The sequence below is a fragment of the Chamaea fasciata genome, unplaced genomic scaffold (assembly GCF_029207755.1).
Source record: "Chamaea fasciata isolate MVZ Bird 193981 ecotype frontalis unplaced genomic scaffold, bChaFas1.0.hap1 SCAF_15, whole genome shotgun sequence".
Lineage (NCBI taxonomy): Eukaryota > Metazoa > Chordata > Aves > Passeriformes > Sylviidae > Chamaea > Chamaea fasciata.
Genome location: NW_027094100.1, coordinates 8,503,995 through 8,518,751, shown reverse-complemented (window position 1 = coordinate 8,518,751; position 14,757 = coordinate 8,503,995). Strand labels below are relative to the sequence as shown.

The following is a 14,757-nucleotide window of genomic DNA, read 5'->3' as shown; positions in this document are numbered from 1 at the left end:
TGACCTCCAAAACTGCTGAGAGATACAATTAGGCAGCCTGGGTTTGTTAAGTGGTGGCGAGGAGAAGCCAGTAGCATCCGTGGGCTATTATTTACCCCCTCAGCTGCTTTGTATTTAGTAGGATCTGGATGCACTAATATTTTCTGTATCAAAGAGTCGTGATTCCTTGTTGGGCAAGAAAGAGTGTGTGAGGAAGAAAGTGGGCTCTGGTGAACCTTAGTAAACTCTTTCTAGAAACACAGTAGCAGTGCTGATTGAATTTAGTTTTTTTCTACTGATTTTTTTCCATTTTTTACTTTTTGGAGAGCTTTAATTTGGTCAGCAAGGGGATTAACACAGGTGTGACAAATGGAACTTCTTTTGAATCATGATCAGAACTTCTGTAAGAGTACTATGACTTCTTAAAACTCTCCAATTAAAAAAAAAATAAAAAGGAGGGAAGGGGGAAAAATAAGAGGAAGGAAAGAAAGGGAACAATTTGGCACAGAACTTTTCCTTAAACTTACCCTTGAAAATGGTTTAAACATCTCAGTTGAAACTTTCCACATGCAAAACTCAGCCTGAAGCAAAGGGAGCCACGTGGAACTAGCACAAAGAGATGGAGCAGGGAGAAGAGCTGGAGAGCAGCACAGCCCATCCAGGGATCTCAGCCCCAAGCTGGCCACTCCACTTCCCCGGCAATGAGACCTCCTCTTACTTGTCTTGTTGTTACACCAACAGTGTTTTTTGTAAAATATATTCGCTCTCAGGTCAAATCTGTTTTCTGCTAGGAGAAGCAGTCCCTTCTTGGTGTCAAAATTTTTCTTAATCTAAGGCATATCTTTATGGGTGGGTACAGTATTTTTAGGATTAATATTTTATATTTTCCTTGGTCTCACTGAAAAAAAAAAAATGTGATTTTTGATTTTCAGGGTGAACCTGGTGAGAAGGGAGGAATTGGCTCCATTGGACCCCGGGTATGGATGTTCAGGATTTCAGTGCGGAGCTGTGTATTTGTCTCAACCTTAGCTGTGCCCCACCACCTCTTTCTGCTTAGTATGTGGAGGAGTCGCTTCACGATCAGTTCAGTGTCAGAAAATAGAGATGGTGCATATTTAGACAAATGATTGCACAGGTACTGAATACTGACATGGGAAATCAGTCAAGTCCAATTTTCTTCTCCTCATGACCATCCTGTGACCCTTTCTTCTGCAAGAGGGAAGCTGGGAATAGGGGTAATCAAGTGAGGATTTTTATGCACTTCTCCATTACACAAATTGATGGCCTTTTGAGGTTTGACAGTTCCAGCTGTCAGACTAAGGGCTGGTTAAATCCATGGTGTTTGTAAGGTGATAACTCCCAAATGCTGCGTGTCAGGTCTTTGCTTTCATACCAGCCACCTCTCAGTGCTGTAAGGTTAAACAGGATTCATCCCTGCCTGCAGGGTCCCCCTGGGCTGAAAGGGGAACAGGGAGACACCGTCGTGATCGACTACGACGGCCGAATCCTGGATGCGCTCAAGGTAAGCCCCGCACCAAGGCTGGGTCCTGCAGGTCGTGGGGAAGAACTGAAATCTGCCGAGCTCTGCCACGGTGACATTGTGACAGTGTGTCCACCCTTGTCCTATGTCTCCTCCTGAGATTTCTGTCTCGGCACAGAGCTGGTTGGGAGGGAAGAAAGAGCTGATTGCATCTGGGGGCTGAGGATATTTAGGGTGTGGCAGCAAAAGCGGTGGCGGAGCTCGATGGCAGCAGTTGGGATGTGGGAGGAAGGGGAACGACACCCGAGCCTTAACCTGCCCAACTGAACAGTCCCCTGACCTTTTCATTAGGATTAAATAAGCGGAATAGAATAAATACTTAATTACAGACATATTTGAGAACCATCCTAATTGTTTTATAACAGGCTGCAGGGATACACAAAGTGCTGGTAATTTTCCATTTGCCAGATGTCCGCATGGCACGCAGCTTTGGGAGTGGAGTTTGTGGAGTGCAGTGGTTGGAGAGGCTCCATCAAATGTCTGGGGGCTTCATCTGCTGGACCCAGACCCTGTTCCATGTTCTGCATGCAGAGACTGCTGAGGGGCACATCACTGAACCTCACTAACTTTGCTGTTTTCCTGCTTATTTGCTGTTTGCAGTGTTTGTGCACTGGCCTGTCTCATGGACAAGGCTCTGGAAAGGCTTCCAGTGTGACTAAGTGTAACAGCATTTGAGTGTGCAGCCATGGAGAAAGGTGCTCCAGGACATGATACTGGTTTGGCTTTCATCTGAGCAAGACCACAGATTCTGCTGCTTGAAATAATTTGCAAGTTGGAAAATATTTGTTCATCTCAAGGTGGTTTGTGGTCTTTGCATCCAGCAGTGCCCAGGAAAAATAACTTCTTTAAGTGTGCAAGGTTTTCCTGTTTGTGCTCACACAAAATCGTTTTTTTCCCCGCTTTAATTACACCTCCCTGGCTGGCTGACACTGTTTTCAGTACGATGCTGCTTCCCAGGCTGGCTGGCTGGAGTGGGCAGGATGCAAAACGAGACCATCAGATTCGGGGTCCCAGCTCCAGCTAAAGGCATTTTGCCTCTTAACCAATGTCTTTGCAGCTGTACACCTGACTCTCTGCCACTGTGTTCTGTTTGGCATGAACAACCCCGTGGCAGAGGAACCTTGGTCGCTCTGTGTCAGTGGAGTTCATCTCAGTGCTCAGGCAATTCCACCCACCTGAGTGTCTCTGGCAGATCATGGCTGGGAGCTTCTCATCCCCACAGCACGAGGACAGCCTGCCACGTTCATGCTGGTCATGACCAAGCCTGTTTTGTTTGCTGTGTTTCAGGGTCCACCAGGTCCCCCAGGGCCACCGGGCCCCCAAGGCACTCCAGGTCCCAAGGTGAGCCTGAACTCTGCCAAGCAACATGGTCCTTAGTAGCTCTCCATGAAGAGTCTCCCGAGGCAAAATGAGGCAGTTGAAGCTGCCTGCAGAGGAATTTGAGGCTGAAAAAAGGTGGCTTTCCCACAAAAGCCAAAATTTTGTTGACCTGTCCATGGCCTTCAGTCTCTTCCAGAGGATGCTGTCCCAGAAACTAGTCCAGTCCCAGTCCCACACCTGAGAGGTGACATCCCAGCCCCTCTATGGGAGAAGAAGTTGTGAGAGGGGTTGGCAGCCCTGTGGCTGTGCTGGGTCACCCTCATTCCCACCCTCCGTGTGTGCTGTTTATTGTCCCAGCACTGTGTCTAGGACCTGCTGTCCTCCTGCTTCACAAGCATTAGTCTGTAACCTGCAGCCAGCTGTAGTTTCTTAAGAGGCAGAATGTCATTTGTAGAAAAGTATCTCTTGAAAGAATGGGATGGGACAAGGTTTTGGTGCCTTTTGAGGTCTCTGAGTCAATATTCAGGTCAGCTGGTGATGCTGGTGCATCTCTGACACCTCCTCGATCCTGAGCTTGAGAGTGGCAAATCCATAACCACAACAGTTGTGTGTGAATAACTCATTTCCTTGCACAATGCTTTCCCAAGATGAGTTCTTAATTTAATTTACCATGGGCTCCCCTTTCTTTGTGTCCCTTCAGGGAGAGCTGGGCTTGCCAGGTCCACCTGGAATGGATGGTGAAAAGGTGAGTGAGGCATGTCTGGATCAAGCAAGACCTTGCCAGGAACCAAATGAAAAGGAAGATTCCCGTGTGTCTGTGAAAAGCAAATGCAGGCTGCCAGGAGCAAGCTGTGCCGTGTGGTGTCAGCTGTGTCTCCCTGAATTGATGGCCCTGTGCCTGCAGCCCCTGCTCTGCTCTCAGCGTGCTGATGCTGCTCGTGGCCACGTCTGCTGAGCTAAAGGGGCTCCTTTCACAAGCAGTTCATCAGATGCTGTCTCAAATCTTTTTGTAAACCTTCCCAACCCCAAATGGCTGCAATCCCTCCTGCAGCCCAGCCAAATTCTGCTGCACCCTCGAAATTGGCATCTGTGAGGTTGAATGTTTAAAACATGTTCTCATGAGCTTGCGATGCGGAGGGAAACAGCAGGAAGGCAGAAGTGGCTGTTGGGGGAGTTATTAGTAAGAGTTTTCTCCTAAACATGTTGTTTTCTCTCAACTTGCAGGGTCCCAAAGGAGCAAAGGGTGATCAGGGCAGCATGGGGATCATGGGGCAGAAAGGAGAGGCAGGAGAAATGGGCTCAGCAGGATCCCCGGTACGTCCCTTTGTCTGTCCCTGTGCTCTTGGTTCCTTAATGCACTGATATCTGCAAATGCTCAGAATGGGCTGATTTAAGCAATGACCTCTCCACATCACCTTACTATGGAGCTGGTGGATGTGGGAGCTGTGAATTTCCATTTCTAATCAGCTTATTCAGAATGTATCGAGGAGGAGAAAATATTTCTTCAAGGTCCCCTGGAGATGGCCATGAGCTTTGCTTGAGCCAAGGCTGGCGTTTACAGGGAGACAAACTTATTTTTCTTTCATTTTTGCTTTCCTGGAAGATGCACCATGTCAGTGTGACATTTTTATCTTTCAGGGAGCAGAAGGGCCAAAAGGAGACAAAGGAGAAAAAGGAGACACTGGATCGCCATGTCTGCAGAATAATCATGTAAGATCTTGGCAAAGTCATGACACAGGATCAGGCATAGTTGGGGATGCAGGATAGACCCACCAGTCCCATAGCCATCAGCAAAACCCAACTGTTTTCTACAAGTGTCTAAATGGGGTCTCTTCATTAGGGAAGAGCAGCTCACACACTTAGCACTACAGAGTTACTTTAGATTTTGGGCTTTTGATTCTGGCCTTTGTGAGGTTTCCACTCCTGAGCCATCTCCTCTCTTGCCCAGCCCTGTTAATGTGCTGTTTAATTCCCTTCTGCAGATCATACCTGAGCCTGGACCCCCCGGATTACCTGGCCCTATGGTAGGACTCTGGAAGTGATTCCTGCAGATTTGTTATTGCATGTGATAGATAAGGACAAGGGTGGTTTGTTCTGTTTAATCATTATGGGCTGTTTTGAATCTGGGAAAAAATCAGGGAAGTGATACTGGTCTGATCTGTCTTTGGAGAAATTAAAGTACTCGATTTAGGAGAGTACGTCAGAGTTTATGGCTCATTTTGTAAAAATCCAAGTTGTTCCTTGGGAAAAAAGATATAATCTCGTGGGATGGAAAATCTGTTCCCCACCATGATGGTGTCTGCATTCCCCTAAATTCACCCAAGTCATTAAGTTTTCTGCCATCAGCTGCACTGGGAGAGGATGCAGGTGGTGATGAGCACACAGAGCATTTTTCATGGAGATATTGAAGGGATTTGCTGCCTACAATGCTCCAAAAGGAGCTGTCAAGGACATTGGGAAGGCTGGGATGCCTCTGCTGAGTCCAAGATTTGCCTTAAGAGACCATGTTTCAAAAGCAAGTGGCATTTCAGGTGGCATTGACAGCCTGGGAGGTGTCCCAGCCCTGCCCAGGTGTGGAGGGCTGTGGTGAAACAATGCCACCCCCAGAGCTTCCTGTCACTTTCTTCAGCAAAGCTTTTGGGGGCTCTCCACTCCCCAAAGCTTATGTTGCAGAGCTTTATTGTCCCATGTTACACAGAATGCTCCTTTTCAGTTCCCCTGCCCTCTGAATTGATATCGGAGAACAAAATAAACTGCCACCTGTCTTGAAAAGCACTATTTGACCATTGCCAGCCCACAATTTGAGCAAGAAATTATTTGGGAAGGAAAGTTTAGGGTATGGTTTTAAATTCTGGTTTTTTTCAAATGCACCACTGTCTTTCCCACAGGGTCCTCCAGGAATCCAGGGGCCTAAAGTAAGTCAATAAATTAAATGTCACCCAGTTTCCCAGCTGCCAGTGCATTACTTACAGGCTCACAAAAGCCTGTCAGCTCTGGAGACTGAGTTTTTTGTCACTGTTGTCACAACACATCCCTTGGTTACACTGTTCAGCAGTTGGCATTTTGGAAAACAAGCCATTTTTCCTTCCAAGCATTTACAATCCAAACCCCTCCTCCAGCACACAGCCCTGAGGGCTGGTGAGTGTCAGGGTTTCCAAACGAAAAGCCTTAAAACCTGTATTTTCAGCTATTTTCTTCTATGATGTAGTCAAGTGCAAAACATCAACAACTGTGTGGGTGTAAGCACCCCAGAGAAGGGGTGGGAGATGGTGGGTGCACGAGGGGCTGCCCTGGGCAGAGCTGCCAGGTCTCCCTGGCTCATCCATTTCATTTCTGCAGGGTTTGGATGGTGCAAAGGGAGAAAAAGGTGACAGTGGTGAGAAAGGGGACCAAGGTGACACCGGACCCGCTGTGAGTTGTTTTCCCAAATCTCATTTCTGGTTGTTGACAGAAACCCGTCTCACAGGAAACAATCCCAATGCTCTGTTTCTTTTTTTGTTTAAGGGTCTCCCAGGTGCTCCAGGGCTCATTGGTTTACCTGGTACCAAAGGAGAAAAGGTAATCACGGGTGTGGGAGAGGAGCAGGGACGTTGGGGTGCAATCCTAAAATAAGGGCTGTAAAATCCTGCTGTGGGGAGTCCAGGCGGAACTGCAGAGCTGGACCAGCACTGCCCTGGTGGGTGGGAAAGGAACAGCCTCCCACTCCAGGGGCTCCTGGATGATCCCATGCGGTCACTACCATGTTAAACCAACTGGATGTAAGTTTGCAACACCAAACTCAAAACAGCACATCTTATTTTTAATTTTTACATCTGCAGGGCAAGCCAGGGGAGCCAGGATTGGATGTGAGTATGGAAATCATTAATTACTCATGGTAGAAACACAAGTAACACACGTGTAACTTGAGGCTTGGGAAAATATGTAGCTAACACTGTGTAGACTGGTCCCCCTTAAAGACAGAGCCCATGGAATGGTGGCTGTAGCAAAGGGCTGAATTCAGGCCCGTGGCTGGGCTACTTCCACTGCACAGTGGAACTGCTCACCTAAAGGTGCTGCCAGGGCTTCCCTTTCCAACTGAGAATATTTGTACTGGCTTCAGTGACATGAAAATTTCTAATAGTTGCAATGTTAGTGGGGTGTGGTGAAGCACTCCAATTTTCCAAGAAATTGCTGGTATACCAAGTCAACAGGAAGAAAATGTCATTCTTTACTGTGGCAGGACAGGCTGACAGCTGGAGTTGGCTCATATTGAACTGAGCCATTCACACACTAAGCTTACAAAATCTTTTTTTTTTTCCTTTTTCCCACCTAAAAATTGTGGTGACAGGGTTTCCCTGGTCTCAGAGGAGAGAAAGGAGAGAGAAGTGAAAGAGGCGAGAAGGTGAGTGGGTTATGGCTGTATTGATGCTCATGGGGCAGGACAGGCTGCTCTTTTTGGCAGGCAGTGCTCCTTGCCCTGGGAGCCACTGCTAAAAAGCCTTCTGTGCAGCCCAAGGATTTGCACGTTCCCAGCACGGGACAGGACAGGCAGTTAATTCCTACCCACCTGGAAGGGTTTTAGCAAGCCTGCCCCCAGCCCACCACTGTTGGGGAAATGGAGCAGCCTGACAGCTCCAGATTGCAAAGAATCACAGGTCTTGGTTCACAGACCTCGAAGATGGATCCATGTTAAAGGTTTTGTTACAGTGACCTTTAAACAAAGGGATACCCAGGTGGAGCCAGGAGCCCAGCTGAGCACAGGGCACTTGCTGTCAGATACCAACCTGGGTTCCTGCAGAAACTGCTCATTTAGTCAATCTGTTATAAAATTATCTATGACAGTATTTCCACCCAGCTTTAACTGAAGATTTTTACAGTGATTTCACTGCTCAGCTGAGGTGATACTAGTGCTAGTGCCTGTACTGGGTGAGGAGTGGGACTCTGCAAGTGCTGTGAGACATGAAGCAAAGGTGTTTCTCCCCCTTGCTCCTGACATCTTCTTGTTGTGCTGACAGGGTGAACGAGGAATACCAGGGAGAAAAGGGGCCAAAGGACAGAAGGGGGAACCAGGCCCTCCCGGACTGGATCAGCCTTGTCCCGTGGTATGTCTTTCATTTCACTCCTCCTAAGCATGGGCTGCCTGGACTGAAAAGGAGACACAGCTTTGCAGCCAGGAAAAAGCAGAGAGGATTTGGGAGTTCTCTATTTTGCAGTAAATCAGAGCAGATGGTTATTGTTTTCTCACTTTTCGTAATGGTTTATCTGCACTGCTGGAAGTTCACTGCTCGCTGTAAGGGCTCCTCGCTGGCCAGATGGGAGCAAGCCACAGCAGCAAAAAGAAAGCATCTTTGTGTAAAGACCTTCTTATTGTAGTCAGGAACAATGGACCTCAGTAGGGCTCTTCAGGAGATAGTGTGAAGCTGCCTGCCTGGCTTGCGAGCATGTTTGAAATCAGGGAGTAACTGGGTGCAGGGGATGGGAGGTGATTTGAAAACAAGGCCAGCTCCATCCCTTAATCCCTGCAAACCAAGCGAGGGATGAGCCTGGGGGAAGGCATGTTGGGGTTAACAGCATCACAGTTCTGCCAAGCATAAGAGATGTACGAGCTGGAGCTCCTCAGGCTGCCAAGAAGTGCCTCTGGGAGAAGAGACCTCCCCTGGTTTCTGTGCCTGTGGCTCAGAGCTGTCCCTTCCCAGACACACCCTGTACCCCAGTGGGCTTTCCAGGACACCTCCTGGGTGTTTGGGCCTGGGGAAGCTGCATCTCCCAAGTCCACTCCCAGAACCTCTTATTCCTTAGACAGAGCCCACAAAAAAAAAAAAAAAAAAAAAAAAAAAAAAAAAGAAGTGCTGGAGTGGTTTATAAGAAGTTATTTGACCTGGTAAAATTTACCTCCTGTTCACTACTGTTTTTCATATAATGATGTAAACTAGAGAGATCCTTTCCATGAAGTGTTTTGAAGCTATGGGATGAGAAGTATCAAATATTGAACTGAAACTGCTTAAATGTAGCTGTTTAGAACTTAGTTCAGAGGCACCTAATTAAGAGGGGTCAGCTGCTTGCTCCACAATTCAAACACCCTTTTCTTCTCTGAACATGCGACTTTTCCTCACTCTCTGAGCACAGCCATGGCAGCCAAGGCTGTTGTGTAGCTCCACTATACCAGCAATAAGCTCCTTTAGTCAATTTGCTTTATTTTGCCTGGAGATTGAATGGGAACTGCAATTAATTTTTTCCTCTCTCGACATGTTGGGTGATTTATCATTTATCTCTTTAACTGCACTTTTACAAATGTGAATCTCTGGTTTGTGTACAGAAGATCTTTCCCAGGTGACAGACTCTGCATGTCATGTGAATTCCCTACCATAAAACCACTCTGCTGACTTGCTGTGTCATCAGAAATGGAGCTGGGAAGCTCTAGACCCGTCCTCCTCCCCCTGTGCTGAAACATGGCTGTCTGTCTGTGTAACTCCTGTGTCCTTTATCATTCTCAACAAGCAGTTATTTTTCCAAACAGGGAGATCATAGCATTGCAGGCAGCAAAAGGGACCCAGGTTTGCCAGGCCTGGATGGGGTGAGCCTGCCCTGCCCTTTGGTACAGTATCTGCTCTTTCTTGCATGGCTTGTGTGTGTTCCTGCTGTGGCCAAGCCCTGTCCCGAGGAGAAAACCCCTCCAGGGAGAGGAAGGACACAAGGCAGCAGAGCTGGAACGAGATGTTTCATTCTGGCATTTGGGGAACAATGCCAGTGTGTTGTGCCTTCTTCTTCCCAGTTAAAATGACTTTAGATAAGGAGTGTAAATCATGAAGAGATCACACAGGGGATGCCAGTCTCTTCATGGTAACAGATACTCAAAATTAGTTATGGCTTCTCTCAGTAGCTATGACCCAGTTTGGTTCCCCTCATGCCTGTGCTGCTGCAGCCCTGAGAGTCCCATTTCCAGCTGGGATTTGAAAAGCTTTCCTCAAATGAAAGGCCAGTCCTGCAGAGCAGGACCACTGGCACTCTGGGCATCAGAAGGGTTTTACTGGGTCAGCACAGAGCTCTGCCCAGAGCTCAGGTTGAGTCCAGTGGTTATGCAGGAAGGTTTGTGCTCTGCACCACTAGCTAAGAGAGGTCATTGTTTTATTTTCATTTTTTAACCATAGAAAATGCTGCTTGTTGAATAATTTGCAGTTGTCCTCAGAGAAACAAAAGGGCAGTAAGCTGTTTCTCTTTCAAAAAGTTAAATTACTTTCAGATGTGTCCAAGAAACCAATTCCTAACAGCAGGCCTGCTCTAACTTCATATTTACTCCCCAGAGATATTCTATTTTCCATGCATCTCCCATCTTAACTATTCAGAAAACACAGGACTCATCTCTGTTGAAGGCATTGTAAACTGCAGCAGGTGATTCCTGCAATTAATTACAACATGACCAGTCATTAAAGCACTTGTGCATCTTCCTGGTTAGTTGCAGGTTGGTTGAAATGTTGACTTTGTTCTGCAGCCCAGGGTGCAGTAGGGGCTTGCTGGGCTTTCAGTCCAGGAGCATCAGCATGAACCCCACACAGTCATTTTGGCCATAGAGTCATTTTGGAGTCACTCAAGTGAAACTTGGTAGAAAAGTGCGGAGTGTTATGATGGCCAGAATAAGTGTTTTGAGTGCAGAAGGAGAAATAGCTCAGGGCAGAAATCAACCCCCCTGACCATCAGTGTTAGGGGGCACTTTAACAGCAGGTCAGGACGTTTTAGGTCAAAACCACTCTGCACCTTGTCCCCCATACCCATCACCCCCAGACAACTCTGGCAAATGTACACGTTTTACCTCTTTTTTTTTAATAGCTTTGGACCAAAATATTGACTGTGTCTGCAGAAAAAAAAAAAGTGTGTTTTCTAACTAAGGTTACAGGAAACATGACTTCTTACACTATGAGTAGCTGGAGAGGGTTACCTTACTTCACTGCATCTGTTTTATTGGGCATAGGCTATTTTACATATAAAATCAATACAGAATACAAAAAATGTGATGACTAACATTTACAGTAAAAAATGTAAAATTGCATTTTGACCTGTATTTGCACTAGCAGTTCTCCCTGCTGCATCCACATCTTCCCACCCCCAGTAAGTCTGGAGGTGGCTCTGAGGGAAGGGTCAGTGCCTGTGTGCTCTCTGTGGCTCTACATGCAGAAATTCACATCATCGGAGATCCGAGAGCCTTAAAAAGATCCAGCATCAGGAAAGGCAGCTGAAGTCAGCTATTTCTTCTGAAGTGTCTTGAGAGAGCTGGTCATACATAGCTCGTTCCTCTTCTAAGGGGCTCTTTCCTTTCCAGTGTTCTCCTCCCGGTCAGTGAGAGCTCTTCTGGCTTTCTCATTTTTGTATGTTTCTTGTATCTCCAGTGGAACAGGACAAATATTTTCACTCCCTTTGCATAGTCCACAACTCATCCTAGTCTCAGTTCAGCAACTCAAGATTTCTTAAGAAACTAAGTACTGCAGGATCAAATTTAACACATTTAGGATACCATCTAGGAAAAAAATACCTACATCACCTCCCCCAAACAGAAAAGCACATTTTAACAAAAAATACATTCCCACATCATGCTTTCCATATATATGTCTGATTGCAAAAAACACTACTTTATAAAGCAGATTATGAAGTTAATGAACTGTGATTTCAGATCTTTGTATTTGTACACGTTTTCTTTGTTTAAAGGAAAAAAAGTGTAGATTTTCAAATTTTTTTTAACCTGAGCTCTATTTAATTTTGTGTGGTGCGTGACACATGGATTACATTGCCTGCATATTCATTGTTGTGCATATACAGTAAATGGGTTTTGCATGGTAATTAACAGTGCTGCTAAGCTGTTCATTGTTGTGACAAATGAGCTTCGGGTTTGTGGGTCTGACACTTAAGTCACTGTGAAGAAAGCTGAATCTGTAAATTCAATTTTGCAGGGACCAGACGGACTGCCAGTAGCAGGATGTTGGCATAAGGTACAGTAACATTAATAATTGTATATCCTTGAACAGGTCCTGAGTAATTTTGCTCCCTGCATGGTGATTGCACTGCTGCACGTGCTTTAAGCAACAGCTGACAGGCCTGGCAGGCATGATGTTATGCCCTGGGAGAGCAGGATTCCAGTAGCTTCAGGTCTTGTTCCCCTCAGCTCTAGACTGGTGCTGGGAACACCAAAAACTTGCTAAGCATGACAAACCACTGCTAACACTGTCAGCAGAATGTCTTTTTACAAGCTTGCTTGGGCTTTTATTATGGCCAAGGAAGCTTAGGAACCACCTACGGAAAGGCTGCACCACGTGCTCATGTGACTTACTCAGTCCTTACCCTCCCAGCTGAGAAGTTAACAGTGGGTTGTCCCTGTTGCAGAGTTCCAAACTTTTTTTTTTTTTTCTAACAAAGTCTCTTCTGCCATTGCAATTATAACTCACAACCATGGCACTGCTTCAGTGCTGGGATCGGCAGCCTGGGTGCAGTTGGTCAGGTAATTTGTAGCATTTCATGCACCCAGAGCAGTCAGGGGTTGGAAGTGCTACTGGGAGCCTGGGACAATGAGGGGAGATGTGTCCTCCTATAGGATGAGGATTTGATCCAGACTTGTAGGAGAACCCTCAATTCTCCAACAAGAGTATGACACTGAAGCTGAGTGGAATTACTAACCCAGCTGTAAACATGTGGTATGTGGACACAGGTGGAGTTAACAGCATGTCACTAACTGGTTGCAAACCCTCAGTTACAATGTGAGCACACCCGTAGTGTATTAAAGGTTTTAATTCTGGGTGATTTGTTTGGATGTACCATTCATATTTCTTACAGTATTAATAATAAGATTAGTAAGTGTAATGAATGGAGCATTTCTCTGATTAAAATGTTTGTTTGTGTGTTCTTTTTCAGTGATTTCTAAGCATGAAGCACAATATGTAAATAATGTGATATATTTTGATCTTTTTAATTTTTGTATAAAAAAAGGAAAAAAAACCCTTTTGACAGTAATATATTGACCTTTTTTTATACTGAATTCTGACATTTATGGACTTGGAAAATAATGTAAAGCTCCCAAACCCATACCATTGCATGGCAACAACCAGGATTTGCTAAAGGTACTGATGACAGTAGCTGGGGACCAACAGTGCTCCCTGCTCATGCTGCAGTGTGAACTAACAGTACTGAGCCAGCCTCGTGTGCCTCACTGCATGAAGGAGGGCAAAATCCCTGTCCTAACTTGGCTCTCAACTTCATATTTGCATTGCACATGCACATTAAAAGGGTGAAAAAACCTGGTTGAAAACAAAGAAAAGAAGGATGCAGCCCTAAAAATGAAAGAAGCTGCAGTCTACTGTCTGGTCAAACAGCAGAAGGATTTGCAAGCTGCAGAGGAAACAAAGCCAAGCTCCATCCATCGCTACCTGCCGCGCGTGTGATGGAAACAGCAACTCTGGGGCTAAACAGAGCAACCTTGACTGCCTGTGGTTATTTCCTCTACAATCAAGAGAAACTTTTTTCCTCAAGAGGAAGCACCTCTGGGTTCTGTTCTGGGGTCTGTGCCTGAAGATGTGCAAGCACTTTGTTACCCTGGCACACAAATTCCCGAGGAAACCTCCACTGCAGAATTTTGAAACAGAAAAACCTGGCAATACTTTCAGTGCAGGGAGGTGCAGGACAGGGAAGGCTCTGCTTAAGTTCCTCCCTAAACAACAGAGCACATAATGTTGCTCTTGGGGTGCCCAGAAAATGGGAGCTTGGAGTTTTTAATTGTCTTGGTTTGTGGGGTTCATTTGCTTTTTATTTCTTCTTGGTTTACATGGTTTTAACTGTAAACTAACTCCGCACTCTCTTTGTCTTATTTTTCTTCACCTTTTCAGCCTCTTTTGTTAAATTATCTCTTCTCAGGCACATCCCACGCAGAGCAGGGTAATGAATAAAATCATTTTAATTTTGATATCTGCATATGCCACTGTGGGAACAATTAAAAATTAGAAATTATTCCACAGCTCACATTTTTTAAGATCTTGAAAAAACATCAATTCTGCAGCAGAGAGCCACAAAAAAAGTATTTCAAAGAGGAAGAAGATGGCTTACAGCCGAGTCTGTTCAGACTACAATGAAGATCAAGAGGCAACCAGATTCCTTTACAGGGAGGAGATACTTTGTATTAACGAGTTTTCAAACTGGACAGAAAAATATATACAAATATTCATCCAATGGGTAGAAGTTGAAGCCACACAAACTCAAAAAAGTAAGCTGTGGATTTTTCTTGGTAAAAATGGTTAATCCTAACCAGACCTTAATGCCTTTTTAATTTAACAGATTGTGTCTGGAGGAAACACTTAGCTCAGTACAAGTTGCTGGGTTCTGCGTAGGAGTTTTAGGTGAAATCAAGAGCCTGACCATAATATCAAACATGGCATCATGACTCTTTGTGGCCTTGATCTTGGAGAATACAGAAGGGAGGCAGTTTTGGTGTACTGGGTAGATCCAAAATCTCTGTTAAGACTCTTGCTTCACTGCCACTCTTACTGCAGCTACTGCCAGAGAGGGATTGAGAGAGGGATGTGACCATCCAGCTGCAACCCGCCCTGTACAAGCTGACCTAGTGCTGGAGGTCTTGCTCCGATATTCTGGAGAACAATGGGAGTGTGCTTTGTGCTCCACACAGGTGGGGTGATGTCTGGTGTCTGTGAGTCCTCCTCTGTGACCAGGCTCTGGGTGTCCTTGAGCTTATCCCCAGAGTCAGGGGGAGCCTGCTGTGTGCTCTGTGCTGCTCAGGGCTGAAACGGCCACCAAGCTCGGGAGAGGTGACACAGCCTCAGGGCTGCAGGCAGTGGGTTTGTTACTGTTGTTGGCTGCTCAGGGGCTACACCTACACATCACTGGCTTTGTGGCTGTACTTGGCATCTCTACCAGTTACTCACCGTTTCCTTGGTCACCATACAGATTAA

The 14,757-nt window shown here is 45.9% G+C and overlaps 1 protein-coding gene across 1 annotated transcript in view; it reads left to right on the top strand.

Moving 5' to 3' along the window:
• COL23A1 (collagen type XXIII alpha 1 chain) overlaps positions 1 to 14,556 on the top strand; it is a 176,926-nt gene extending 162,370 nt beyond the window's left edge. Inside the window, exons 14-29 of the mRNA XM_066196874.1 lie at positions 912 to 956; positions 1,424 to 1,501; positions 2,807 to 2,860; positions 3,540 to 3,584; positions 4,064 to 4,153; positions 4,478 to 4,549; positions 4,822 to 4,863; positions 5,728 to 5,754; positions 6,179 to 6,250; positions 6,344 to 6,397; positions 6,658 to 6,684; positions 7,167 to 7,220; positions 7,834 to 7,920; positions 9,336 to 9,413; positions 11,758 to 11,796; positions 13,085 to 14,556. Of these exons, the coding sequence (XP_066052971.1) occupies positions 912 to 956; positions 1,424 to 1,501; positions 2,807 to 2,860; positions 3,540 to 3,584; positions 4,064 to 4,153; positions 4,478 to 4,549; positions 4,822 to 4,863; positions 5,728 to 5,754; positions 6,179 to 6,250; positions 6,344 to 6,397; positions 6,658 to 6,684; positions 7,167 to 7,220; positions 7,834 to 7,920; positions 9,336 to 9,413; positions 11,758 to 11,796; positions 13,085 to 13,132 (912 nt within the window). The 3' untranslated portion in view covers positions 13,133 to 14,556. The remainder of the gene's footprint in view (positions 1 to 911; positions 957 to 1,423; positions 1,502 to 2,806; positions 2,861 to 3,539; positions 3,585 to 4,063; positions 4,154 to 4,477; positions 4,550 to 4,821; positions 4,864 to 5,727; positions 5,755 to 6,178; positions 6,251 to 6,343; positions 6,398 to 6,657; positions 6,685 to 7,166; positions 7,221 to 7,833; positions 7,921 to 9,335; positions 9,414 to 11,757; positions 11,797 to 13,084) is intronic.
• Positions 14,557 to 14,757: the final 201 nt, after the last annotated feature.